General features: G+C 36.8%; 3 protein-coding genes across 5 annotated transcripts in view; 2 read left to right on the top strand and 1 right to left on the bottom strand.

The window, feature by feature from the left end:
- Positions 1 to 1,617: 1,617 nt before the first annotated feature.
- Positions 1,618 to 5,326, top strand: hspa5 (heat shock protein 5). The gene is made up of 9 exons (XM_044096107.1): positions 1,618 to 1,773; positions 2,245 to 2,399; positions 2,503 to 2,734; positions 2,857 to 2,994; positions 3,088 to 3,200; positions 3,288 to 3,678; positions 3,771 to 4,008; positions 4,094 to 4,261; positions 4,363 to 5,326. Exons 2-9 carry the CDS (start codon positions 2,284 to 2,286, stop codon positions 4,923 to 4,925), a joined length of 1,959 nt encoding a protein of 652 aa, XP_043952042.1. The 5' UTR covers positions 1,618 to 1,773; positions 2,245 to 2,283; the 3' UTR covers positions 4,926 to 5,326.
- Positions 5,327 to 5,402: 76 nt separating this feature from the next.
- rabepk (Rab9 effector protein with kelch motifs) lies at positions 5,403 to 8,783 on the bottom strand. Of its 3 annotated transcripts, none has more exons than XM_044096109.1 (8): positions 8,630 to 8,783; positions 8,131 to 8,242; positions 7,880 to 8,034; positions 7,563 to 7,718; positions 7,316 to 7,480; positions 6,242 to 6,391; positions 6,016 to 6,165; positions 5,403 to 5,931 (listed from the first exon to the last, which is right to left on the bottom strand). In XM_044096109.1, the coding sequence occupies exons 2-8, from the start codon at positions 8,181 to 8,183 to the stop codon at positions 5,708 to 5,710; spliced, it is 1,053 nt and encodes a 350-aa protein (XP_043952044.1). In that variant the 5' UTR covers positions 8,184 to 8,242; positions 8,630 to 8,783; the 3' UTR covers positions 5,403 to 5,707. The 3 variants fall into 3 exon arrangements, with proteins under 3 accessions (XP_043952044.1, XP_043952043.1, XP_043952045.1); XM_044096108.1 differs by having other exon boundaries at positions 8,131 to 8,177; positions 8,630 to 8,779; XM_044096110.1 differs by having other exon boundaries at positions 8,131 to 8,266; positions 8,630 to 8,711.
- A 407-nt stretch (positions 8,784 to 9,190) lies between these two features.
- Positions 9,191 to 24,861, top strand: part of rgs3a (regulator of G protein signaling 3a) — a 133,806-nt gene continuing 118,135 nt past the window's right edge. Inside the window, exons 1-7 of the mRNA XM_044096091.1 lie at positions 9,191 to 9,257; positions 11,223 to 11,239; positions 12,681 to 12,850; positions 20,431 to 20,481; positions 21,947 to 22,005; positions 22,087 to 22,181; positions 22,707 to 22,775. Coding sequence (XP_043952026.1) covers positions 12,772 to 12,850; positions 20,431 to 20,481; positions 21,947 to 22,005; positions 22,087 to 22,181; positions 22,707 to 22,775 — 353 coding nt within the window. The 5' untranslated portion in view covers positions 9,191 to 9,257; positions 11,223 to 11,239; positions 12,681 to 12,771. The remainder of the gene's footprint in view (positions 9,258 to 11,222; positions 11,240 to 12,680; positions 12,851 to 20,430; positions 20,482 to 21,946; positions 22,006 to 22,086; positions 22,182 to 22,706; positions 22,776 to 24,861) is intronic.

Here is a 24,861-nt window from a genome sequence, read left to right as displayed (position 1 = left end):
AAACAACTACACCTTTTGGGTTCAAGTAATTAAATACAACAAAACTACCGAATTTGTAATTTATTAAATATGATGAAAATAGCATTGATTTCCAAAATAAAAGTTTTCTATTCTTTATAGCTGTAAATTTAACATATGTAAATGTTTAGAATTAACACAAAGTTTGAAAGTAAGAGTGGTCTTTGGTTCAACTGCAAGAAACTGAAAAAGCAGAGCAAATCTTACAACCAGTTTCACTTCCTGGTTATATTGTTAGATTTGAGTAACATAGCTCTCTCTAGCTCCTTATAGGTGTAGAAGGAAAAGGAGGAAATGAGTGATCCTTGAAGAAATAACTTTATCTTCTAGAGAGCTAAATATTTGTGAACCAACTCGGGGATCTGGTTTTTATAAAGCATATTCAACTTTTTTTTTCTTTTTGATAACTTTTTTATGTTTGGATTTTTTAATATATCCCTTTTTAGGTTGCCCTTTAACATTCATAATGTGTGAGACTCTGATTTAGTTTTAATTTGAATTATTTTCCCAGCTGAGGACAACTGCTTACATCTCAAAGTACTTAAGAACACTTTGGAATTTTGGGTAAATAAAATTGAAATATGGAGGCTTGTTTTTCTTAAATTCAGGGGCTTGATTAATTAAAAACAAACAAACTAACTAAAAAAAACAAAACAATGTGTCGCCTATTAATTAAAGAAAAACAATAAATCATAGTTTATAGTTAATTTCTAGAAATGTCCACCAGGTCAATCCAAAATAACTGATAAAAAATATGTTCATAGATACTTATACAAACACCATAAAATAAATTCAATTCTTTCTGTCAAGTTCAATCTAGTTTGATACTGCAGTTACTGACCTTTTGCATAGATTTTCAGATTGGTCTTAGTTTTATCAATCTTTTACATTTTCAAAATGTTTCTAGAAAATTTTTGAGGTATCCACTGCTCTTCTATACTCATGAACACACTATTTTTTTATGATGTAGAAGTCAGTGTGTTTTAAATCAAGAAGAAAGAGAGCCATCACTTACTGGAAATTTTCATTTAATTTCCAAATTGTATATTAGAAATGATGGAATGGCTAAGCAGCATTTATGTTGAAGTGAACAATAATATTTGCAGCCCTCATATCAAAACAGACAAACCTATGAATGAATCATCCTGACAGTCAGCTCATCTAATGAAACATGCTGTTTATTTTAAGCCATAATGGTATATTATTCATCAAGAGAGCGATCATTACAATGCCTGATACTAGAGTAGTATCCACAGAATTACTTGCATTCATATTGCAGCTTATTTTGTAGGATACTACAACACGTAAGAATGTTCTAGAAAAGCAAATGCTACCCAAACTTCAAAATGTAGGAAATATGACGATGCAACGCCTTTTCGCCGGTATGTAGAGTGGCGTGTCATTGCACCAACTGCATTTATCGGCGTTGCTGACTGACAGCCAATCGGCGTCGGCGTAGTGGTGGACAAGGCGATGACGTTGCCTGAAACTGATGTGTGCAAATCAGCGCCGGACAGCGTGCTGAACGAAACCAATCATCGCCTTCCAGCGAACAGCTGCTCAGCCAATAGCAGGCCTCCACGACAGAAAACCAACAACGGCTTATATATGGAGAAAGCACACTTCTCTCAGCATCATTCTGAACAGGCAAGATCGTAGAGTATACATAAGAAGATACGCAACTCATTCGGAGGGAACTTGACTGGATTGATTCATTGTCGAGGCCTTTAAATCGTTGATAACGCTGTAGTAACGGTAAGTACATAAACCTGTGTAAATATTATTGTAGAATATTGTGACATTTCGTTTTCCACTTAGCATAAGTGTTTTCTAAATCGTGTCATGAAACCAATGTAAAACGCTAGCAAAGCATTGACAACAATACAGTCTCGTTTTAACACTGCAGTTGTCATTTCAAGAAACGTAATTTGAATGCAGGGTGACTTTGTTAAATTTTTATTCGGTCTTCATTCTTCCATGATATTAACTTATACACTAGCCAATAACTGACATTAATGCTAATATTTGTTAGAGATTAAGACTATTTTTTCTGTTATTCCAGCTTGTAATTTTACTTAATGTTTTTTTTCCCATGTATTTGGTTGTAATGGTTGTTTCCTGTCTCTAAATGGTGGGCAACAACTACAAACTTCTATTGATCGGTTAAGGAAGGAGACCTCGTGGTGCATTCTGGATACTTAAACGGTCTTATTTTGTCTTTTGTAGGTTTTCCTCATTTCTGCGTCCAGAAAAAGAGAAGCAAAGATGAAGCTGTTGTGGCTTGTAGTGCTTGTGGTCGGCACAGTTCGTGCTGATGACGACGAAAAGAAGGACAGTGTGGGCACCGTCATAGGAATTGACCTGGGAACAACCTACTCATGGTAAGGAATTAAGTCGCATTCAAAATTTCAGACACCTTTGAATTTTTTTTTCTTCATTGATACCAAGAAGAGTACTCAAAACTAACCTCCTTTTAATTTTCAGCGTTGGAGTCTTCAAGAATGGACGTGTGGAGATTATTGCCAATGACCAGGGCAACCGCATCACCCCCTCATACGTGGCCTTCACCAGTGAAGGTGAGCGTCTCATTGGTGATGCTGCTAAGAATCAGCTGACCTCTAACCCGGAGAACACAGTCTTTGATGCCAAGAGGTTGATTGGTCGCAATTGGGGCGACTCCTCTGTGCAGCAGGACATCAAATACCTGCCTTTCAAGGTGAGCTACAACTCTTAGCTGTTGCGGTAGTTGTCATAATTGAAGGGTTTTTATTTTATGTTATCCAGATTCTCTCTTTTTTTTTTTTTTTTTTTTTTTTAAACATTCGTGTGTTATTTTAGGTTATTGAGAAGAAGAGCAAGCCCCACATCCAGGTTGACATTGGGGGTGGCCAGATCAAAACCTTTGCCCCAGAGGAGATCTCTGCTATGGTCCTGACCAAGATGAAGGAGACTGCTGAGGCTTACCTTGGCAAGAAGGTAAGAGATGTTTCCACAAACCACTTGTTTTAATTACAGTTTCTAATAAATTTGTGAAACTTACAAAAAAAAATGGCTTTCTTTTGTGCTCAGGTCACACATGCTGTGGTCACTGTCCCTGCCTACTTCAATGATGCTCAACGCCAGGCCACTAAAGATGCTGGCACCATTGCTGGTTTGAATGTCATGAGAATCATCAATGAGCCGTAAGTATTTAAACAAGACACTGAAATTATAGAAATATTTTCCTTCCTGCTGTATAATATTAACTTCTGGTTTTTACTTGCATTTAGTACTGCTGCTGCTATTGCTTATGGCCTGGATAAGAAAGATGGCGAGAAGAACATCCTTGTGTTCGATCTGGGCGGTGGTACCTTTGATGTCTCCCTTCTGACCATTGACAACGGTGTGTTTGAAGTGGTAGCCACCAACGGTGACACCCACCTGGGAGGTGAGGACTTTGACCAGCGTGTCATGGAGCACTTCATCAAGCTGTACAAGAAGAAGACTGGCAAGGATGTGCGCAAAGACAACCGTGCTGTGCAGAAGCTCCGTCGTGAGGTTGAGAAGGCAAAGAGGGCTCTGTCTGCCCAGCACCAGGCTCGTATTGAGATCGAGTCCTTTTTTGAGGGAGAAGACTTCTCTGAGACCCTGACCCGTGCCAAGTTTGAAGAGCTGAACATGGTAAGTTCAGTCTTCTTAAAAAGCTGCACAACAGTAATGCAACAAGGTTTCTCTAAAGTGGCTTACAACTTTCATTTCTTTTCAAAATCCAGGACCTGTTCCGTGCTACAATGAAACCTGTACAGAAAGTCCTGGAAGACTCGGACCTGAAGAAGCCTGACATTGATGAGATCGTACTTGTTGGAGGCTCCACTCGTATCCCTAAAATCCAGCAGCTGGTGAAGGAGTTCTTCAATGGCAAAGAGCCATCCAGGGGCATCAATCCTGATGAGGCTGTGGCATACGGAGCTGCTGTCCAGGCTGGAGTACTCTCTGGAGAAGAAGATACTGGTAAGTCTTCTTTGCTCAGTTGAAATTGTTAAACATGATTAAAATAGCAAGTGTTTGCTTATCAAAAATCTTTCTGTCCTTGCAGGAGAAGTGGTCCTTCTGGATGTGTGCCCCCTCACCCTTGGTATTGAGACTGTGGGAGGAGTCATGACCAAACTGATCCCCAGGAACACTGTGGTGCCAACAAAGAAATCTCAGATCTTCTCTACAGCCTCTGATAACCAGCCTACTGTCACCATTAAAGTTTATGAAGGTAAGAATTGGACAGCACTCCAAATGCTTGATATGAAATTTTAAAATTGATCATGAATGTAAAATGTTAAAAAAGCCTAATCATTTATTTATTTTTTTTAGGTGAGCGCCCTCTGACAAAAGACAACCATCTGCTGGGCACCTTCGACCTGACTGGCATTCCCCCGGCCCCTCGTGGAGTTCCACAGATTGAAGTCACCTTTGAAATTGATGTCAATGGCATTCTGCGTGTCACCGCGGAAGACAAGGGAACGGGCAACAAGAACAAGATCACCATCACAAATGACCAGAACCGCCTGACCCCTGAAGATATCGAGAGGATGGTGACCGACGCCGAGCGCTTTGCTGACGAAGACAGGAAGCTGAAGGAGAGGATTGACGCCCGCAATGAACTGGAAAGCTACGCCTACTCTCTAAAGAACCAAATCGGCGACAAGGAGAAGCTTGGTGGCAAACTGTCAGATGAGGACAAGGAGGCCATTGAAAAGGCTGTTGAGGAGAAGATTGAGTGGATGGAATCCCACCAAGATGCCGATCTGGAAGATTTCCAGGCTAAGAAGAAGGAGCTGGAGGAAGTTGTTCAGCCTATTATCAGCAAGCTCTACGGTAGTGCAGGTGGACCTCCACCAGAGGGTGCTGAGGATCAAGAAAAAGATGAGTTGTAGGCAGGCTTGAAGTCTTTCGTTGCCCTTTTCCCTTTAGGTGGCATTAACATGAATTTGAACTGATGGGACTCAATTGTGAGAGGAGTGGCAGGGAAGGGGTGATGATAACAAGCAATCATACTGAATTTTCTAAAAGACTTGAAAACAAACTTCAGTGTGAGAAATGTCCTTCGCTGCAAGGTGGAGATTCGTCAGCCCAGATGAGGCTTGTTGCTGCTGTTCTCAGGCAGTCCTGATGGGGGTTTTGTGAAGGGGAGGGGCTTAATTGGGTGGGCAAGTTATTAGGGGGTACACTTAGGATGGTGTCTGTGGGATCGATGGTTCTGTTCACAGGCAATGCTCAACGTTATTTATTGTACTTCTGGAAAGACACTGAAATAAATGTTTCATACAAACTAGTAGCTGGTGGTCTCATACTGCATTAATTTGATGTTTGATAGGATTTGCTTCAACACAAAATTCAGGGTTGGCACACAGTGTTGATTTATGCCTTTAATCTCATGTGCCCAAATTTCACATAATGGGATCGAAGTGGTTAAAACTGACATTTGCAACAGAATACAATTCTACTTGAAACTGTCATCCAGCAAAAAATAAGAATTTTAATGGTGAAAATAGTTTAAAAGGTGTCTATTAAGTTGAACATTGAAATTTGAAACCTACATGTAAAAGTTGACACTCTGTAATAAGCTGTCAGAGTTAAACTTACAGGCAGCTCTAAAAATCAGTTTGACTTCTGGAGTTTGCAGAAACTGACATGAACCTTGAATTGTAATAAAAGTTCACTTGACAACAGTCACAATGCAGTCATTATAAATAACGCCTTGAGAGTCCATTCCTGCAAATGCAAAAGCCAGATTGATCGTTTCAAAGTCTGGACCATCGGTCTGCGTCCCATCTGCATTCCTTTCCTTACACAGCTGCCATGGCAATAAACACATGGAGTGGTCCAGGCGGTTTGGTGGCAAATCTCCTTCAAATTTCATTAGGGTCCATCTGCTCTTCTCTGCAAACACAGAAAACAGCATGACATGTCTGGTCTTAAGAAACACGGCTCCAAGAAAATTAAAACCAGGAAAAGGCAGTGTACCAGTATTAAATCTGTACATTGAATTGATGGCACCATCTACAGTCAGCCCTCCAAATATATAGATGTTTGCACCCTGTACCACAGCCGAATGGGCTGCAACGCCTGGGGGGATATCTCCTTTTGACTGCACTTTCTCCCACTTCATGATCCCTTTAAATATGGATTCCATTTTTAGATTAGCCAGAATTTCCATAGTTAATATGTTTTACCTTGGTAAGAGGCTTACCTGAGTCAAGAGAATACATATCATTGAAGAACTTATCTCCAGCCATGCCTCCATGAATATAAATCTTCGAGCCAACAGCAGCTATGACATGTCCGTGTCTGGATGCCGGTTGCCTTCCTTGTGTTTCTGGCTGAAACCAAGTGGAAGAAACTGGAAAACATTCACGCAATTAGCATGAATCTTTTCTTGAATTTGTTACCATTGAAACAATGTTTTTTGAGGAACTGTCTTTCGTATTGTGCATTTACACACACTACTGAGATCAAGTTGTAGAGCTTTTACAGAGAGCTCCACAGTCAGTGCAGCAATGTCTGCTGAAACTAAAATGATATCTGAACTCAAAGCAGACTGGATTTATAGTATTCTCTCCTGTCAATCTTAACAGTCGACTTCTCAATTTTCATACTAGATAGTTTAGAAGACAGTGTCATATATAAACACTTAATTAGAATTAGAATTCGACTTTATTGTCATTGCACTGTCACAAGTACAAGCAACGAAATGTAGTTTGCATCTATCCGGAAGTGCTATACAGGATATAAATATTTATATACTGGCTTGATGAACAATTAGCCTGTATTTTTAATTTAATTTTAAAAAGTAGCCATTATGAAACCTGCCCAATGTCCCTTTCTCTTTGGGATGACAGCAATGCTATTTATAAGAATACACCTAGATGCAGCAAGGTGGTTATTAGAGGGAGTTGAGCAGCATTATGTACCTCGGACACTTATTCAACTTTGTACAAAGCTTAAGCAGTTGTCACTCTCCATTATAGCCAAAAACTGCATGCCTAATCCTCTTTCATTCCATACTAGTATAAAGATAATTAGATACAATTTATTCACTTACAATCAGAATTTGTTAAAATCTTATTCTTTACATGGACCCTCCTTACACTCCTCCAAAAGAAGTTAGCAATTTTTTATTTATTTTTTATTTTTTACAAAGTTTGTGATTTTTATTGGATTCAGTTAGCATTATTTCATATATTCCTCAGTATTCATAGCAAAATACTGCTTATTATTATTATTATTATTATTATCTTACACAGCAGGTTCTTTGCTCTCTAACCTGTATCAAACACATGAAGTTTGGTATCTGAGACGGGTGTAGCGCCTGCTTCCCCACCAGAAAACACATACAATTTGTCCCCTAAGCAGGCTGAGCTGGTGTGGTACGTCCTGGGACTGGGAATCTCCCCTTTTGCTTCTACATTTTTCCACTGAGGCTCCTTGTCTGGAAACAAAATAGACTTTACTGTTTTTATAGGAATTATAAACAACTGCTGATTAGAAGAAAATCTTAAGACAAGATTTACCAGAAAGGTGTAGTTTCTGGATAGATTTGCGATTCTCCGTCTGCTGTGCCCCACCAAACACCCACAGGCACTGTGGACAGCTTTCGGACACAAAACTGCAGTGTTCATATCGGGCTTCTAAACCTTTCCAGTCAGATGTGATCCATTCATGATTATCTGGTAAAAAAGAACAAACATACAAATCCAGACTCATATCTTTTAACTTGAAGGAGTCACTAGTCAAGTACATAACTAATGTTTTACTTACAAAGTCTTTATCATATGCTTAGGCTATAACAGATACACATTAAAAACGGCTTGTGGATATTTTTTTTTACCTAGATTTATAGCATATGACTCTGAAAAACTGCCACTGGGATTAGCTCCCCCAACAATAGCGATTCTTCCTTTTCCTCCATCTTCAGAGGGAACAAATGTGCAAGTATGACCCACACTAACCCCTGGAGTGCTTCCACTTGGTATCAATGAATACCTGTTGACAGCAAAAAGGGTTTCAGAGAAAAACCAACAAGAGATCATTTCTATTCTTACATAAAAAGTACAAATGATACATTTTTACTATACATACCAGATTCCTTCTTTAGGTCTATCAAACGGGTCAAGCACTGGGAGAAACTCCATGGCACACAATGGTGAAGTTAAGTCAATCTGGAGTTATTTATTCTTGATGTCTGCTTTGACTAGGACAATAATGGCAACATTTCCTTTGTAGAACGTTGGAGGAAACATTCAATTTACCCTTACGTAAAAACTTAGCACAAAACAAAAAGCGAAAAAAATGACTGGCTTTTAAATGTTATTTTTTTCTTTTTAAAACAAGAATTATATGTCAACTTTAAAACACTGTTGAAATTAACTTCGTTTAGCTGGAAAGCTCCAGGTGGAGTCAGGAATAACAGCACGAGCTTTACCAAGCTTAGCATGTGGAGCACTTCCTCCACACCTAACTGCGGAGTGCGGAATAAAATGAGAACAAACTAGTAATCAAGATCATTTAACAGTTCTCTGACACCTTTCATTACGTGATGCTGTTTACATATTTAAGTAAAGTTAAGACGTTTACTCACCAGCGTAAACATTCTAATTCAAATCAGGAATGAGCTTTAGGAAACAAATTATGTGTAGGTTTTTGCGTTAACTACGCTATTTGGTCTGATTCGGACGTATTTGTCATGGTTTCGTGGTGCGCATGCTCTGTTAATTGCTTCGCTCTTTTTCTTCTTATTTTTCCCCTTCTTCCTCTTTTATGGCGGTTGGAAAGCAACGTATTGATGTGCATTACTGCCATCTACTGGAGTAGTGCGGACCGGGACGCCACATGTATATTATTCCACACAAAACAAAACAATTTCTCTATATCCTTTCTTTTAATTTTGTCGTCTTTTCAGTAGAGAACAAAAATATTCCGAAGTGGAAAGTTTTTTCAAAAGATCTTGTATATTTAACTGTAATTTATTGTCTTGTAGTTTTACATACTAATTCCCTTCTCTCAGCAGAATATTTGGAACAGAACAACAAAACATGTTTTATTGTATCTTCTTGAAAACAAAAATTATATTTTCTTGAGCCGTTTTGCGTTCGCACCTGCCAGCCACCGTAGTTTGCAGCTCGTTTAGCATATGATGAATGCGGTTTCGCCCAGTGTCGCTTGCTACGCGTTTGCACCTGTTGGTTTTATTACTTTGACTAAACGAGGTAAGAATTATTATTTTTTGTCTTTTTGGCTAAATCATAACTTTTCACAACTTACAATTCCGCTTGATGCTAAACATAGACTTGTTTTCTTGTATGCAGTGTTGACAAAGTGCAACATTCCCTCCCTATTAAATTAAATTTAAGTGTTAGAAGTCTATATTCCGGAAACAGCTTTAAGAAAGTTTAAATATTTGGTCCATTGATACTGGAATACAATGCGTTCACTGGGTATTTGTTGGCTTTGTTGTTGGCTGTAGGTAATGAATTCACTTCTTTAATTGGATATATGTTGCAGCTGTTAGAGTTGCAATCCTTACGTTTTGTGATTTCTAGTGAGTCCAAGTTACATTGAATGTTGAGTGATTCACAGTCATCTTACCATGGAAAAACGGCAGTTCACATAAATAAAATAAAATTTAAAAATATGTACATTAATTGCATGAGCTGGTCAGTCAAGCACAATAGCTGTAACACAATGGTGAATTCATACCGTTTTAGTTTTTTCAGTGTAGTAATTGTTTATTCTTCTTCAGATGTTTTTGTTCCATGTATCATATCTATTCTGCCAGTTTTGTTAATGATTGAGTCACAGTTTGCAAATCAACATTGATGCTGTAACACAAATTGCAATTCACGCTGAATCCACGAGGTTGTGCAGTTGTATTACAGTAAAGCAAACCAAATTTTAGAGGTACAGATTTCATGAGCAATATTATTAACCCATCTAGGTGGGACTTTGCTTTACAGGCCAACATATTTACCTGATTTAATTTTGGTGTAATTCTGTTAACTTGCCTTCTTCTCTACTACGTCTTCATTGTCACTCTTGCCTTTGTTTTTTTCCATCTAACCCAACTGACTGGGAAAGGAGAGAGTTAGACAGAAACGCAGGCAAGAAGCACATGACAACCCTGGAGGAGCTGCAGAAACCTACAACTTCTGATAATGAATGTTTCAACAAATCTTGGGTTTATGAAAAAAATTGGCAAGAAGAAAATTGTTATTGAAAGAAAGTCATAAGAAATTAAATTTGCAGTTTTGCTATGAGCCGTTACTCTGGAAGAGAGCGTTTTGGTCAGGTGACATCTGGTGGTGCCTGAGCTTGAGCTATTTCTAAAAGAAAGAGGAAATCTTGTCTAAAAGCTGGCAGACATATTCCAAGTGGCATGCAGCAGTAATTTTATAGGTGATCCTATAAATGTTCACAAAGTATTAACACTACAGAGAGAAAGTTTTTTTTGGCTTGAACACATAAAATGTGTCAAACCTCCAGAGGTATTAATAGTTTTGCAAGGTACTACATGTCAGCTGAAAATGCAGAACATTTGTTATCAAATGAGTTTGTCTTCGTCCTGTTCTGCTTCCCTTTTGGGAAAGCTGTGTAGGAGTTTCAGATAACTCCTTTGTTTTCTTTTCCTTTGAGCTGATAAAGACCTATTGAATCAGGGATTTTTTTTCCACTGGCAGATGAGAATGAGGGGACAAAGGTGAATGATCAGGAGTCCTGAGAAACAGACAAGAGACAGAATAAAGAGATGACTGGACATCGGATTTTCGTCAGCCTAAAATAGTCTAATTGAGGATGCGTTATCATTGTGAGCATTATGCTGACATAGATTGTATTGGCCAAGCAGCAGTGTCACTTTCTGCCAGATCTGTGCATCTCTTTTAACTAAGGCTTTGATTTTGGTGCTTTCTTGGTAATCTGGTCAACTGGTAATCAGGATTAATATTGAAAGTTCATCCTTGGGTTACTAGTGCACTGCTGCTCAGCAACATGTCCACACAGTGTGATGCAGATATTGCTGTTGTGTCACATTTCACCTCAAGGTGCTTTAAATCATGATGTACTGTAATCTGGATTATTGCTGCATTAACACAATGATGTATTGTTTGTGTTTGGCATTAAACACATTTACAGACTATCTAACCTGGGTATTAACTGTTGGATTGTTGTCGTTGCAGCTTCCTCTGAAGTCCAGGTCTGTTGATGTGTTTAATCTCTTGCAGATTTAAATTAAAACAAATTTGAATTATATTCTTTATTCTTTAAAATAAATACTTAAAAATGTCCTTGAACATAATCCTGAAAGAGTTTTATTGTTTAATTAAAATATGTCTAGCTTTTGAAGAAAACTTGAAAGCTCTTATTTGCCTATTTGAGCCAGATTTTCGAGCCAAAAATCTGTGAACAAAGTGTGCTTTGGTTTAAACCAACTCTTGTTTTCACAAATAATGGTTTTTATCTACTATTGCAGTTGTAAACAATACCATGAATGTCTCCTGGAGATGTACTAAGTACTTATGTTTTATTTACAATATATAGTGTAGTTTATTACATTATTGGAACAAATAAACAAGTATAGCAAATATGTAAATAGGACTTGGTCTTTTGGTACAGATTAATTGTGTTCGTCTGAATTTGCTAAAGCATAACATACTAAGGCAAAGGAGCAGAAAACTGAGATAAGAAATGAGGGGAAATCTGGCCTACAATTGTGAAAGGTCATTTAATCCATAGGAAATCTGATTTGCGGTATGAAATACTATCCAATGCTGACCCATACAAGGTCTCCTCCCCCTTACAGCCCCTGAGACTGTGTAACACATTCAGATTCATAAGACACAATCATGGTGACTGTCCATTCTTTCAAATTTGTTGACAGAGCTGATTTCCAGTGTTTTAAAATAATCCTGGAAGCTGTAACTAAACCGACCATCTTAACAAAAAGTATTCTTTTGCGCACATTTAGGATTTGAGATCTGCATAGCAAACATACAGCAGGAGTCGGAGAGATTATTGAGCCTTTCTACCACTTTAGCCCAAAACAGATTAACAGATTTGCAGTCCTATAAACAATGTTGTACGGTTCCTAGTTGTGATTTCCATTTCCATCAGATATAATCTTTTTTCAGTTTTATTCTGTGTAATCTCACAGTAGTATAATATCTGTGTATGACTCCCCCCTTGTGCCTTCTACATATTTCTACAGTCTTCCAAAATCCTCCGCCACTGTTCTTGTCCTGTGTTTGTTTCCAGGTCTTTTTAAAACCTATGCATATATTGCTAATTGAGAGTGTTGTTTTCCTCAAAAATGTTTTTTCTGATTCACATGTATTGAAAAGTCCCCCCCCCCAAAATATAATAGTTTAAACTAATGCTGACTAAATTTCAAATGCAAACACATCAGCGATCCTACGGATATTCAATTTTAATTACAAACACTAGTAGAAATAATCAGAAAAAATCTAATTATTTTGATTTTTTTCTGATTATATAATCACAAACATATTTTTACTTTGGTAAAACCAAGTAACATACTTTTACTTTGGCTTCCAAAATAAAAGTATGTTTGTGATCATATTTATTTCCACAACGGTGGATGCATCTTGTAATTATATGCTGTATGTTTGCACACTCAGGCATGCACAAAGAGGCATCGTGTTTCTTCCATGTCCTGTTTATTGAGGCTGAAATCAACCCGTCTACACAAGCACACAGGCTCTGTCCAAGATGACTTGTCTTACAGTTTACCTCCGGAAGCCACATGATAACTCTCCTGAGACATCTTCTTTGGTCATCAACTCATATGGTAAGAATGATTTTCTTTCCTTTGTTTTTTATGGTAAATTATGTTGTCAAAATTATGTGTTTGTTGTGTGAACTTTGCAGCATATTTGTGTGAATCCAAAAAATGCAAGACTCTTTATGTACATTTCAGTAAAATATGTATCTTGTTTCTCCATCATTGAGCGTAAAGCCATGTTCTCAATGTTAAGTTAGCTCTTGTGTCATGAAGATCTGATGCTGACGACATTCAATCTTGCGGTGTGTTTAGGATGAGAATCATATCCCACACAACAACTAGTAGAGTTGAGTGGTGTAACATCTTCCCTGGTCTGGTAATGAGGCCTCTCCTCTTTATCTGGTGATGCATTGAATTATTTATGGATGGTATTATCCAAACCAGGGAAGGGTGCACCTTCACTGTTTACTGACACTGAAGCCTCATTCATAATCTAGTATTTATCAGGAGGGATAAATGAATATAAATAAGGTATTATAGAGGTGTGGTCACTTTACAGAGGTTAATTTGGGTATTTTATGCATGTGCATGAGATGTTTGTGTGAATGTGTGAGGAAGAGGTCATGAGTGTTCTGGTTCTGATATTTACTATGACTATATTACAATGAAACAATTCGTATCTTTAACTCGACAAATAACATTTATTTCTATGTCTGTTTATTAAGAAAGACGATTCATAGTGCAGAATAGGTCTTTTTCATGTTTTGGCATTTCTCCAGAATGACCCAGTGAAGGAACTCTATGGCTGTCCAAGCTTCAGGGTTTATAGAAATTACAAATCACTTATCTTTTATTTCTTGCTCTAACCCTACGGATAATGAAAGTGTCTTGAAGAAATCTGTGATTGGAAGTCAACCTCAAGACATTGACACAACTAAAAGCCTTTTACATATTTTGACCACCATACTACTTATTTTGAACTCAAACACAGGACTAAAGACGGGAAATTAGTTCTTACTATTGTTGTGAAATTTTCATCAGGCGTACCTGTCATTTTTAAAATTCTCATTTAGAATATTTAACAAAGAAGGGTTACTTAAATAGGAACTAGTTCCTACCTTTTATTTGTTTTAGCACATCTGGTACATACTGTACAATTGAGCCGTTCATGTTCAGTCCAAAAGTCTTCTTGGAAGCTTCCCCTCACCTAAATGTGGGACTCACTGTTATCTTTAATAGTTTATGCAAATTGGATAAACAAGTGAACACCACCATTTATCAAAAAACTAATCCTAACCAGAAATGTAAATTATTATGTTGCAGCTAGCATCAATTTTACTGCCTAAAATGTTAAAGCTTGTAAAATTTCTGACGAAGTTACGAAATGCTTGCTCTTTCTACTTCAGTCCTTATTTTAGTCCAATTTGACATGTGGCCTTTAAAAACTGGGTCAAGTTTTTCTATGAGCATTCAGAAAGCTTTTGTTTGGTACAGTGCGCCTGTCGACCCCTAAGAGCATTTCCTTTTGCTGCCAAGGAGTAATTTAGAGCCTTAAACCGAGTGAAGACCTAATGTTCTCTCCTCCTCTGGGAATTTGTGGATTCTTTGTTGTGTATTTTCTCTGATGTAGAGTGTAGTCAAAAATACGTTAAAGTGTTTGTTTATCTGACAAACAAACCAACCCAGCAGCTGTACAGACAAGAACACAGAAAAGATTATAGTAGTTATTGCATAGGTATTCTTTTTTTTTTTTTTTTTTGCTGCACAGTGCATCATCTGTCAAATTCTCCTTCTCTATATAGGGGCATCTCAAACTTTTAGAATATTATTAAAAATTTTTATCTATCCCAAGTTGCTTTCGTAGCAGTGTTTAGTTTGTCTGTATTGTTGCGACTTCATTTTTTCCTTCCTTTTTTTGTTTTTACCACAGAATCTTTCTATTGGATTCAGATCAGGCAAATTTGCTTGTCACACAGGCATAAAAAAACGGCATTGGCACTTTCGGTAGTGTGCACTAGGTCCTGCTGGGAAATGAAATAAGCATCGCCATGAAGCTTGTTAGCAAAAGTAAAACACAATGTACTTTTCTGGCAGATGGCTTCAATGACAAGAATGAACCAACACAGATTACAGGCTCCCTAAATCATCACTGACTATGGAGATGTCACACTGGACCTCCAGCGACACGTCCTTCAGACTCTGGGACTTAATTTTTAAAATCTCTTTTGGTCTAAGAAAACCTTAGAGCACTGAGCAAAAGTGCAGTAGCTCAGGTTGGCCAGTTCTGCTGTAACTCTGGATCAGGAGCACCTTAACAGAAGAAATCCAATATTGACTGCAGCTGCAATCCATACTATTTCATTTTCTTTTGCAGCGTACTTCCTCATCAACGGTTATTTTGACTGTCTACTACTGTCACGTTTGTAGTATTTTTTTGTACTGTGTGGGAAACATGACATTTTTTAAAAACTTAAAACAATATTTAACAATTCTTTTTAAAATGAACAGAAGTTTTGGTTTACACCTGCTGTCAGTGGCTGCACTTATGCAAAATGGTTTTCCTGTTGTATCACAGTAGTTTTTCATTTAGGAAAAACATAATTTTTCCTCCATTATTTTCCACTAAATTAGTGTTTCTTTTGCTGCCATAATATCAAGCATTTATCATCATCACCTTTTTTTCTATGAATTGCCTGCAGATCCTTATGGATAGTAGGACAATGGCTGTGATGCCATGATTAAAGTGCATAGGTATTGATAAAACCCATGGTATTGTAAAACATGCCAAGTTCATCTATCAAAGGCAGCTGTGCAGCTTACTAGATACAGCTGCTGTAAGGGACACAAATTATCATCTGTTCTTTCTGTTGAACATGCTGGCATCTGACATACAAGTGTCTGGCTTCTGTGGATTAAATGGAGAGAATAAATTTGATCCACTGCCCTGATTAAAAAAAAACCTATAAGAATTGCGTTCCACTGGTTTTGGACGCCTGCATGGAAGGGGATGAGTTTTTTTTGGACGTTATATGAAAAGCTTGTTAAAAGAAATTCAATGAAGAGAAGCGAGGACACCTTGTGTGCCTCTCATCAAATCTCCTCTTTGTTCCACCCTGGATCAAATGGGATGAATTGGCACTCGCCCCAGATGAGAACGTTTAAATCCTGCACACAGCAGTTTCCCAACTTTTCAAACAGCCTCCTGTCTTGGAGAAAAGGGTTCAGAACAGGGATTAGCTCTTTTATTTTTCTTCCTGGTTCCTCTTTGATAATGGCTGGGTAAACTGTCACATAATGACTGTCAATGTCCCCTGGACTGGCTTCACCGGATCCTTTTGGGGTAAATATTTTTTCAAATGTAAATGTAGCAAATCAGTATGAAAGACAGAAGACAGAATTAGGGCAATGTATAAGAGAGACATACTTACGCAGCATAATTCCCACCATAAGATTTCTCCCATTCCTAACCATTTGATTGGTGATTATGGTTATAGTTAAATTATGTTTAAATTATCCAAAACATGTCATTAATTGTATTCTACTTAAGTTAAGCAAAAAAACAAACAAACAAAAAAAAACCACACCCAGGGATATCTCTGCTTACTGAAACGTTATAACAACAGCCTACAATGTTCATCTATATATCTTAGATGAACAGATGTATAGATGGCACCAGTTCATCTATACATTTGTATAGATCGGTCCTATCTATACATACATCTGTTCATCCGTACATCTGTATAGATAAACATTGTAGAGATGGACTGGTGCCAGCGGAACAATCTCTTAATCAATGCAGAGAAAACCAAGCCACCCCATTGGCACTGGTGAACATCCAGGGAACTTACACTGAGATTGTGGACTAACCATAAGTTGGGCTACAGCATTGGAGCCCTTTACAGGATGGATCAGAGCAGACTCTTCCTGCTAAGGAGGCTGAGGTTATTTGAAGTGCAGGGGGCGCTCTTTTAAGAATTTGTGATTACAACAGTTTATCTGGAGCTGAGAGGAAGCAGCTAGATAAGCTCATCAGGAAGGCCAGCTCTGTCCTGGGACGCTTCCTTTCCCAAATTGTAAGGACGTCACACTGTAAAAGCAAAACAGTACAGTGAAAGGTATTTGGCGCAGGCATTATCATTTTAGTATATGTATCTCATGCTGAGTTCAAGTTATGTGGGAAGTGGGATCTCAAAGTAGTATTTGACGTCAGACCCAAGGTGACAGCGTTCTAGTGAAGAAGTCAGAATTTCAACACGAGGTCGCCTATGAACAAGGTCGGCAATAGTTCTTACAAACATCATTTTAAGCTTTACTATCCATAAGCAAACACCACTTTTAATTTGTTCAGTTTAAAGTTGCAGGCACTATGTAACACTTATCTTACAAGTTGGAATTTTCCAGTTCTGAGTACAGCTGGAATGCAGCATTAGTTTGCTGAAATCCTAATGCGTCTGTTGGATTCAGTGACCTCTAGTGGGTCTCTTATGGGGAGATGGTTTCTTCCTTTTGTCTTTTAGTTTAGTCCTTGCCTGCTTTCACACCTTACTGCACAGCTGAAGTCACTTCTTCCTTGTTGTAGGACTGCATAAAATCTTCAGTCACTGAGTATCATTCTCCTTTCCCTTGGACATCTGTAACATGGTTGGTTGTGAAGCTTAAACCTGTGTACTGAGAGAAACTCTGTGATAGATATTTTTTTGTGGAATTGTTTAATTTTCAGTTTTAAATGAGAACTTTGGTAGGAATTCTATATTTTCTTGTTTTCTGCTATTTTGTGGCCACATAGAGAATCTACGTATTGTACCTTTTATTATTATTTATTTTTAGATACAGATTTTTATTTTCAATCAGAGGGGGGGGGGGAGTTGTGTTTACTGATCTGGGCTTAGAGACCCTGAAGTTTATTGCTCTCATTCATTTTTTTGTCAAGTCATGTGTGAAACCCTGAACATGTGAAAATCAATCACTTTTATGCTGAGCTGGGTTTTGTTCAATTGTTTTACATTGTTTGTTGCTACATTTATTTTACACATTTTGTACTTCAACTTGCGCCTCCTAGACATCCATTAAAAGAACCATTAAAAGGTTATTTCATAAGATTCGTTTGACTGCCTTCAAAATCCAAAACAAAAATTGCGACGCACAATATATGAGAGTTCTGAACTACATATGTATTCAACTTAAACTTATGTTTCTAATATGAATTGTGAAATCAGTAATGAGTAGAAGTAGGCATTACTATGTCTGTGGAGGAAACAAAGCTGCGCTAGTTGGCACTCAAGATAAAAAAATCAAAATAAAATGAGGGAATTACCAGATTATCAGGTTTCCCATATGAGTAATCAGTGTTTCATGTAAAAGGTAAATGCCCAGCCTAACCACAAGGAACTTGCAGGGGTCGGAACAGCCTGTTTTCATGCACATCATGACTGAGGCTGCTATCTTATCTGATATTCCTCAGATGGTGTATCTCATCCTTCCAAAACATCAGGACCTGCTCTTACCTCTACCTTAACTTCATCCTAAAACCAAATCTTGTTTTTCTTCTGAGGTTTGGTTCTGATAAGAAATAGTTTAGTTATCTCCTCAGATCTATGGAGATTGTTGTTTTCTGTCCCATGATACCCCATGATCCTATTGTGGCAGAAGCTCTTGTCTCTTTTTCTTACCTTTAAATTCACATCTGAGGGGAAAAAATATTTAAAAGAATTTAAAGAGGAATGAATTATAAAAGTACTGACATTCAGTGTTATTACTGATCTTTTTGACACAGTTTTTAAAGAAATACAAAAGCAACAAAAAAAAAAACAAAATATTTTTGTTGCCCAAAGTAATTAATCTTCAAAGGCTTTACTCTGTCATATTTAAAACTTCAGTCAATATTTACCACTTGAAGGACTTTAAACATGTTGCCTCCTGCTAGTCTTTTGCCAGCCTCCTTTGGCCATTTTCTGTTGACTATATGATAAACAAGTTAGGTCAGCTACATTTGAGACTGCTTCATGACATCTTTTGTGTGAGGCATGTCAAGACCAGGAAAATCTTTCCAACACTGTTTTCTCTTCTCACAAAGTTCCTTCACTACTTTCAAATCCATGCCAAGTTCAGTGTGGGAACGACAAACATCCCTCGTACCCAAGCTCTGAAGTGCCAGCAGCAATATCACACAGCAGGTCTCCTTTATTTTAGCCGTAGACTGTGCTCTGATAATGAACAGGATTCATTTAGAGCAGCACAAAGCCAGTGTCAGCTGTGACCATGTCAACGTGGTTAATAAGTCTCCTACAGTTGTCAGCAGGACTGGGAGGAATACAGGAAAGACGAGCAGACTTAAGAAAGTGAGATAGAGGTGAAGAAAGAGGCACTTTAACAGACAGTGGACACAGACTGGCATGCATGCACTACTCCTTCTATGTTTCCAAGGATTACGATCAACATTTTAACCTTTACCACAGTCTAATGTTCAACTGTGTTCTCAGAACTGAGGATTCAACTGAATCACACAAGATGTAGAACAGAAGATTGCTCAGCAAGGAGGTGACTGCACGTTCCTTAATCCAGTCTTGCATTAGCTGCAACAAAATGGTCAAAGCATTATTGATCTTCATTTCTCTCTGGCCTTATCCAAACAAATTGGTACACCAATAACTCCAGGCAAGTCTAGTACTCCAAAACACCATTTCAAATGGCAATAGTCTTTCTAAAACTGTCGAGTAGTGAATCTCTGTGCACACTATCACTGAATGATGAGGCATTTTTAGGGAAAATGCAGCATAAAAGACTCAATACAATAAAATGGTAAATATAGTAAAAGTATTGCTTTGAATAATCACAGTGGCTCAGTTTATCCCATTGGTTTTTCTAAAGTTGATTTTAAAGAGTTTAGAATAATGTTACATTTCTCAACAAGCCACATCAAACAATCCAGGAGCCTCAAAAGCGCACTTTGTTCATTTATCACCTAGCATTTATATAACACAAAACAGGAAATTGTGGTCAGCACAATACTTATTAAATGGATTGCTCCTCCTTATGTAGTAAGTATAAACTTATCTTATTTGTAAAGTTACAGTTTGACATCCAAAATGGCTACAGTTCATATAAATTGCCAAATTTGAGTGTTTTGTTTAAGCAGGTAACACACAATGTAGTATGTAAGCTCTACTTCTGTTTGTGGGCATGGATAAAATGAAATATGTTATTGCTAAAATTGTTCAGTTGCATTGCGATGAATAGATATCACCATAAGTGCAGTCATTGGTGTAAAATCTGAGAGCATTGTCCTAATGTGAGAAGAGAAATAAATACCAATTAATGAGACATAAGATATAATAAAGGGTCAGATAGATCTGCTATCCTTTTAAGTCTTGTGGTCACCTCCCATTGACCTTTCTGTTGGGACGGTTTTGATATAAGAGCATAAATTTAATTCAATGCCTCAATGATCTCAAAAGGTGTAGGTTTACACTGCTTTGTAAGAATGCAGTGTAAAACAAATAAGTTATTTTACTTTTGTCAATATGTAATTTAAAAAAATTAAGTACGTTTTAATACAGTTGAAATTAGATTTGGAGTCTGGTTTAGAAGGAAATGTAATGTATAACACCTGTCAGGCTGTCCTAAACCTTTTTCTTTCGTTTTTATAGGTGAGCTCAAACTGTCAGTCTTCAAAGAGCGTGAAATACTCGTTGTCAGCGGTGAGTCATCTCAAATGCTGCCCATATGGAGAGATCCTGCTTTTGTGCATCAATTTGAAAGCAGTGTACTACATGCTCCCTCTCCATACTTTGTTTTGTGTACATTTTCAGTATTAAAAATATTATAGAAAATAGAGTCTGCAAACATAATTTGCTGAATGTAAATATTAAATAACCTATTTCAGATAACTGTTCAAAGCACAACAGGAGGCCATTAATGATGAAAAGCTTGTTTGGTGGTACATTGATTCAACAACACTGTTTATTTTGGTTACCCAGCAACCAACCCGGACACCCTTATCTTTTTGTGTGAAATTCTCTATCTAACCACTCTGCATCCTTTTTCTTTTTACCCTCCTCTGATTTTTCTGCTTCTATTTCATTTCTCAGTGCTAATCATTTTAGTAAAGCAGAGAAACTGTATTACACATTAACTCTTGAAAATAGTCAACATATAACATACATGCTACAAAAATATAGGTAAAACTTGTGCGTAACTATTAATTCAAACATTTTCATACAAAAAACAGATATTTGTCCCTATTTTCAGAAATGACCAAAATGCCAAATCATTAGCTAACACAAAATCTAACATTTTGTAAGCGTCCTAACTTTCATTGTACAGGTTTTTATGTACAAAAGCTGCAGAAACAAGGAGGAGCTTAAGTCGCACAAAACACACCTCTTTGTTTCTTTATGCAAGTATCCTGTCATAATAAAGCCACAGAGTATTAAATCACTTTGCTGGTGTTAGAATACAATTAAAATTTTTTTTACATTATTTAATGAGTCAAAGAGCATTTGGACTTATGTTTTACAAAGCAAAAACAAAATGTCTTTTATTTCTCTCCTACAAAATGAATCTGCCAAATAAACATCCTCTAAGACTACTTATTCCCTTATTTTATTGAAGGTCACTAATACTGATATTGAATGTTTAAGGAAAAACATAGCATGGGACAAAACTAATATATATATATATATATATATATATATATGTATGTATATATATGTATATATATGTATATATATATATATATGTATGTATATATATGTATATATATGTATATATATAAAAACCTTCAAAGCAGTATAAAGACTGTCACAAAGTCGGCTTCTGTCACCTGAAGAACATTTCCAGGATCTCAGCAAGACCTAGAGAAACTCATTTCTGCATTTATCTTTAGCTGTATAGCTTGCTGCGTCAGTGTCTTCATAGGTCTGCCTAAATGATCAGAACGCTGCAGCTGATTCAAAATGCTGCTTTTCGCGTTAGTAATGTTTATCTCACTACAACGAAATAGTTGAATATATGGTGGTTTTTTTTTTTGTTTTTTTATAATTTTTTATTTTTGTGTTTTTATGGTGTAAAGCATTTTTAACTGCCTTGTTTCTGAAACGTGCTATACAAATAAATTTGATTGATTGATTAATAAATCTTTGTAATGTTGTGCTTTTTCTACAGTTTTGGAGGCAAGAAACATGCTGAGTGACTGCCAAGAGTCCTGTAACACCTATGTCAAGGTATGTTTAGCTTTTCGTGATAATACAGAAATTGAGTTTTACATAACCTGTATGATAAATGTTTGTACTTTTGTTTTGCAGGTTGGCAAGTTTCCTGACAGTGATCCAAAGGGAAGGCAGAAGACTCCGATGGTTCCTCAATGTAGGAATCCCATCTTTTTGCAGACCTTTTACTTGTAAGCATTCAATTAGTTTGTTTAGCAATTTCTTTTCCAAACACATCATTAAATGATATTTTCGGTGCTGTGGTATGAAAAGATTAGTTGTTTTCACCAACACACACATAGTATTTATTACATTTTACCCGCTCAAATTTCTATTTGTCTACTATGTATAAACATGATGAATGTCATAAATGGGAAGAGTTTTGCATGAAATGTTATATTCATTATATTTTATTTCTAGTTTAAGGCTTTTATAGTCTCATTGTCCCTGACAAATGCATTTGAAAAATTATGTGAACAGCTCATTATTTTAATTACAACATAATTTGAACCAATGGAAAAGTTCAATAAACTACTATTTTGATTCAAATTCTCAGATAGTGTTTTACCTGATTTTAGGTGAATAATAGCTGCCACCAGAAGCTGAAACCAACAGGGACATTTTGTCCATTTCTGTTCAAAGTCTGATAATTCACAATTCTTAAACGTAGCTATCTTGTGCTTCAAACTCACTAAGCAAATTCTTGCATTTTGCAGTACAGTCAATGAGGAGGACCTTCACAAGAGACTTCTCTTTACAGTTTGGAACACTGACTCTACATCAAGGTACCTGCAGGAAAATAGTTTACATATTGTGAACAACACAATTTAAGCAAGTGATAACTAAAGGTGAAAATAACAAAGATGTACGTTTGGAAATTTATTGGCATAAATCTTTTTACCAGAGCAGTAAAATATACAGTTTTAATGTTTAAATTGCATGCAGGTTGTGTTCTTCTTTGACTAGTAATTGTCTTACTTTTGCTTTCCTCACTAAAGAGACTGATGTTGGAAAAGGTTTATTGGGTCTTTGTTTCAGTGAGTCAGATATTTTCCTGTGTATGCTGTATTAAGGATGCAGGCACAATGCCTTAATGTGTTCTGAAAGCACTGAACAAAACCATTCGGAGCATGTCTCATGTTGTCAAAAAAACCTACATAAAATGTTACCAACAGCTTGTAAGTAAAGTAAATAGACACAAATCTGATAGCAGTGACTTTAAGATTGTGGAATGATTTTAAAGATTAGGATTGGGAGAGTTTCTGGGACACAGATTAAGTGTCATTAGTTTAGTTCAGTCATTTTATCAAGTTGATGAAATTCCAAGATCCTGTTCTCCAGGAACTTGATTTACTAAGTCGTGGGGATTTGTTCACCCTGTGGCATTTTGTGTACATTCAGTTTAAATTTTTATGCACAGCCAATGGACACTGCCGTTATTGCAAAAATAGTTTTATAGATTAAGCTATTTATCACTTATAGTATTCTTACACTGAAACATTTTCCTCCTTTGAATTCCTTAGGCCGTATGTGTCTTGTACAATTACCGTAACCAAAGTAGAATCTGTTCAGGGTAATCTTGCTTTTTCAGCTATGGAGCAGTCACATTATTCACAGCTGTGTCTGAAAATGAAAATCTAATTTTCTAGTCCACTGATATATGCGCAAGGACTTAATTTATATGTAGTTTTCAAAGCTTGGTCCTCATGTTGTGAGAAATCTATGGACCTTGTGGTAAAAAGAGAATTTTGTACTGTATAAATTTAAAATGTCATTGTCTGCATTCATGGCTGTAAAGTTAGTCAGCAAACCTACACAATATTTACCAACAATCATAACTGATTTCTGCTAGACTGACCTTCAACCCTGGAGCAGCTGTGCTCATCTAGGAAACAATAACAAGATCTAGCTGAAATATGCTCAATCAACATTATCTGTCTTTGTGCTGCTGAAGTCAGAAGTTGTGGGAAGTGATGCCTCCTCAGCAAATCCCCTGAAATACTCCTGATCGTTTGCCAAAATGCTGCACCAGTCAAACTCAACTAACTCATTTCCTTTCTGTGATTTATTTACAACATAACATTGAACAGATCATTTATTGTTTCAATCCGAGTCTCTGAAATCCACAGGAATCATATATATGAAGATTTTATTTTTTTCATGGTTTTTCCAAAGACAAACATCATTCTTGTTGACATTGGAAAACTTGAGAAATAAATATCCATACACATGCACTCTTCTAATCATAAATAGGTATTGACTAAAGGTAATGTTGACATGGTCTCCACGGCTTCCCAAACCAGGAAGAGACCAGACAACTTGGAGATGGAAATGTATTTACTTTATTTCCAAAAGATTACAAATTTGTCAGCAAATACAATAAACCTACAGTTTAAAGAAATAGTCCCCAACTAATACCCTGGCCAGCAGTATAATTCACATGAAATAAAAACAACATCCTATTGAATTTAGGAATGGCTCATAAAACCATATGACATTCATGGTATTTTTCACATTTTATCACCACGTTGGGATTTATGTAATAAAATCAAATAAATAAATGTGTAATTGCAAAATAGAAGAAACATTTCTAACTAAATGTATTTTAGCTTCCTTCATATCTCTAAAACAATCTGATGCACCTTTATGCAATGCAATCTCAGTAGAAATACTGTCAAAAAGACAATGAAACACTCAAAACAAAGAAGTTTAAAGCAGAATTAGATTATAAAACAATATCCCAGCAATGGAAGACTTCCACTGTTCAGTGCTTCTTTTGAAAGTAGAAAAGCATTTCACAACCTACCAAGATATGACTATCAACTTAAACTGCCTGACCCAGGCAAGGGGATCACAAATCTCTACTAAGAC

The sequence above is a fragment of the Gambusia affinis genome, linkage group LG17 (assembly GCF_019740435.1).
Source record: "Gambusia affinis linkage group LG17, SWU_Gaff_1.0, whole genome shotgun sequence".
NCBI classification, from domain to species: Eukaryota; Metazoa; Chordata; class Actinopteri; order Cyprinodontiformes; family Poeciliidae; genus Gambusia; species Gambusia affinis.
This window is presented reverse-complemented; position numbering and strand designations above follow the sequence as displayed.

Excerpts from the sequence above, each read along its gene's own strand:
- hspa5 (XM_044096107.1), top strand. The coding sequence starts at position 2,284 with ATGAAGCTGTTGTGGCTTGTAGTGCTTGTGGTCGGCACAGTTCGTGCT. Across the intron at positions 3,201-3,287 it reads ATGAGAATCATCAATGAGCC|TACTGCTGCTGCTATTGCTT; the intron begins GTAAGTATTTAA and ends ACTTGCATTTAG. Across the intron at positions 3,679-3,770 it reads AGTTTGAAGAGCTGAACATG|GACCTGTTCCGTGCTACAAT; the intron begins GTAAGTTCAGTC and ends TTCAAAATCCAG.
- rabepk (XM_044096108.1), bottom strand. Across the intron at positions 7,481-7,562 it reads CCAGAAACTACACCTTTCTG|ACAAGGAGCCTCAGTGGAAA; the intron begins GTAAATCTTGTC and ends TTTTGTTTCCAG. Across the intron at positions 6,166-6,241 it reads TATGTATTCTCTTGACTCAG|GGATCATGAAGTGGGAGAAA; the intron begins GTAAGCCTCTTA and ends CCATATTTAAAG.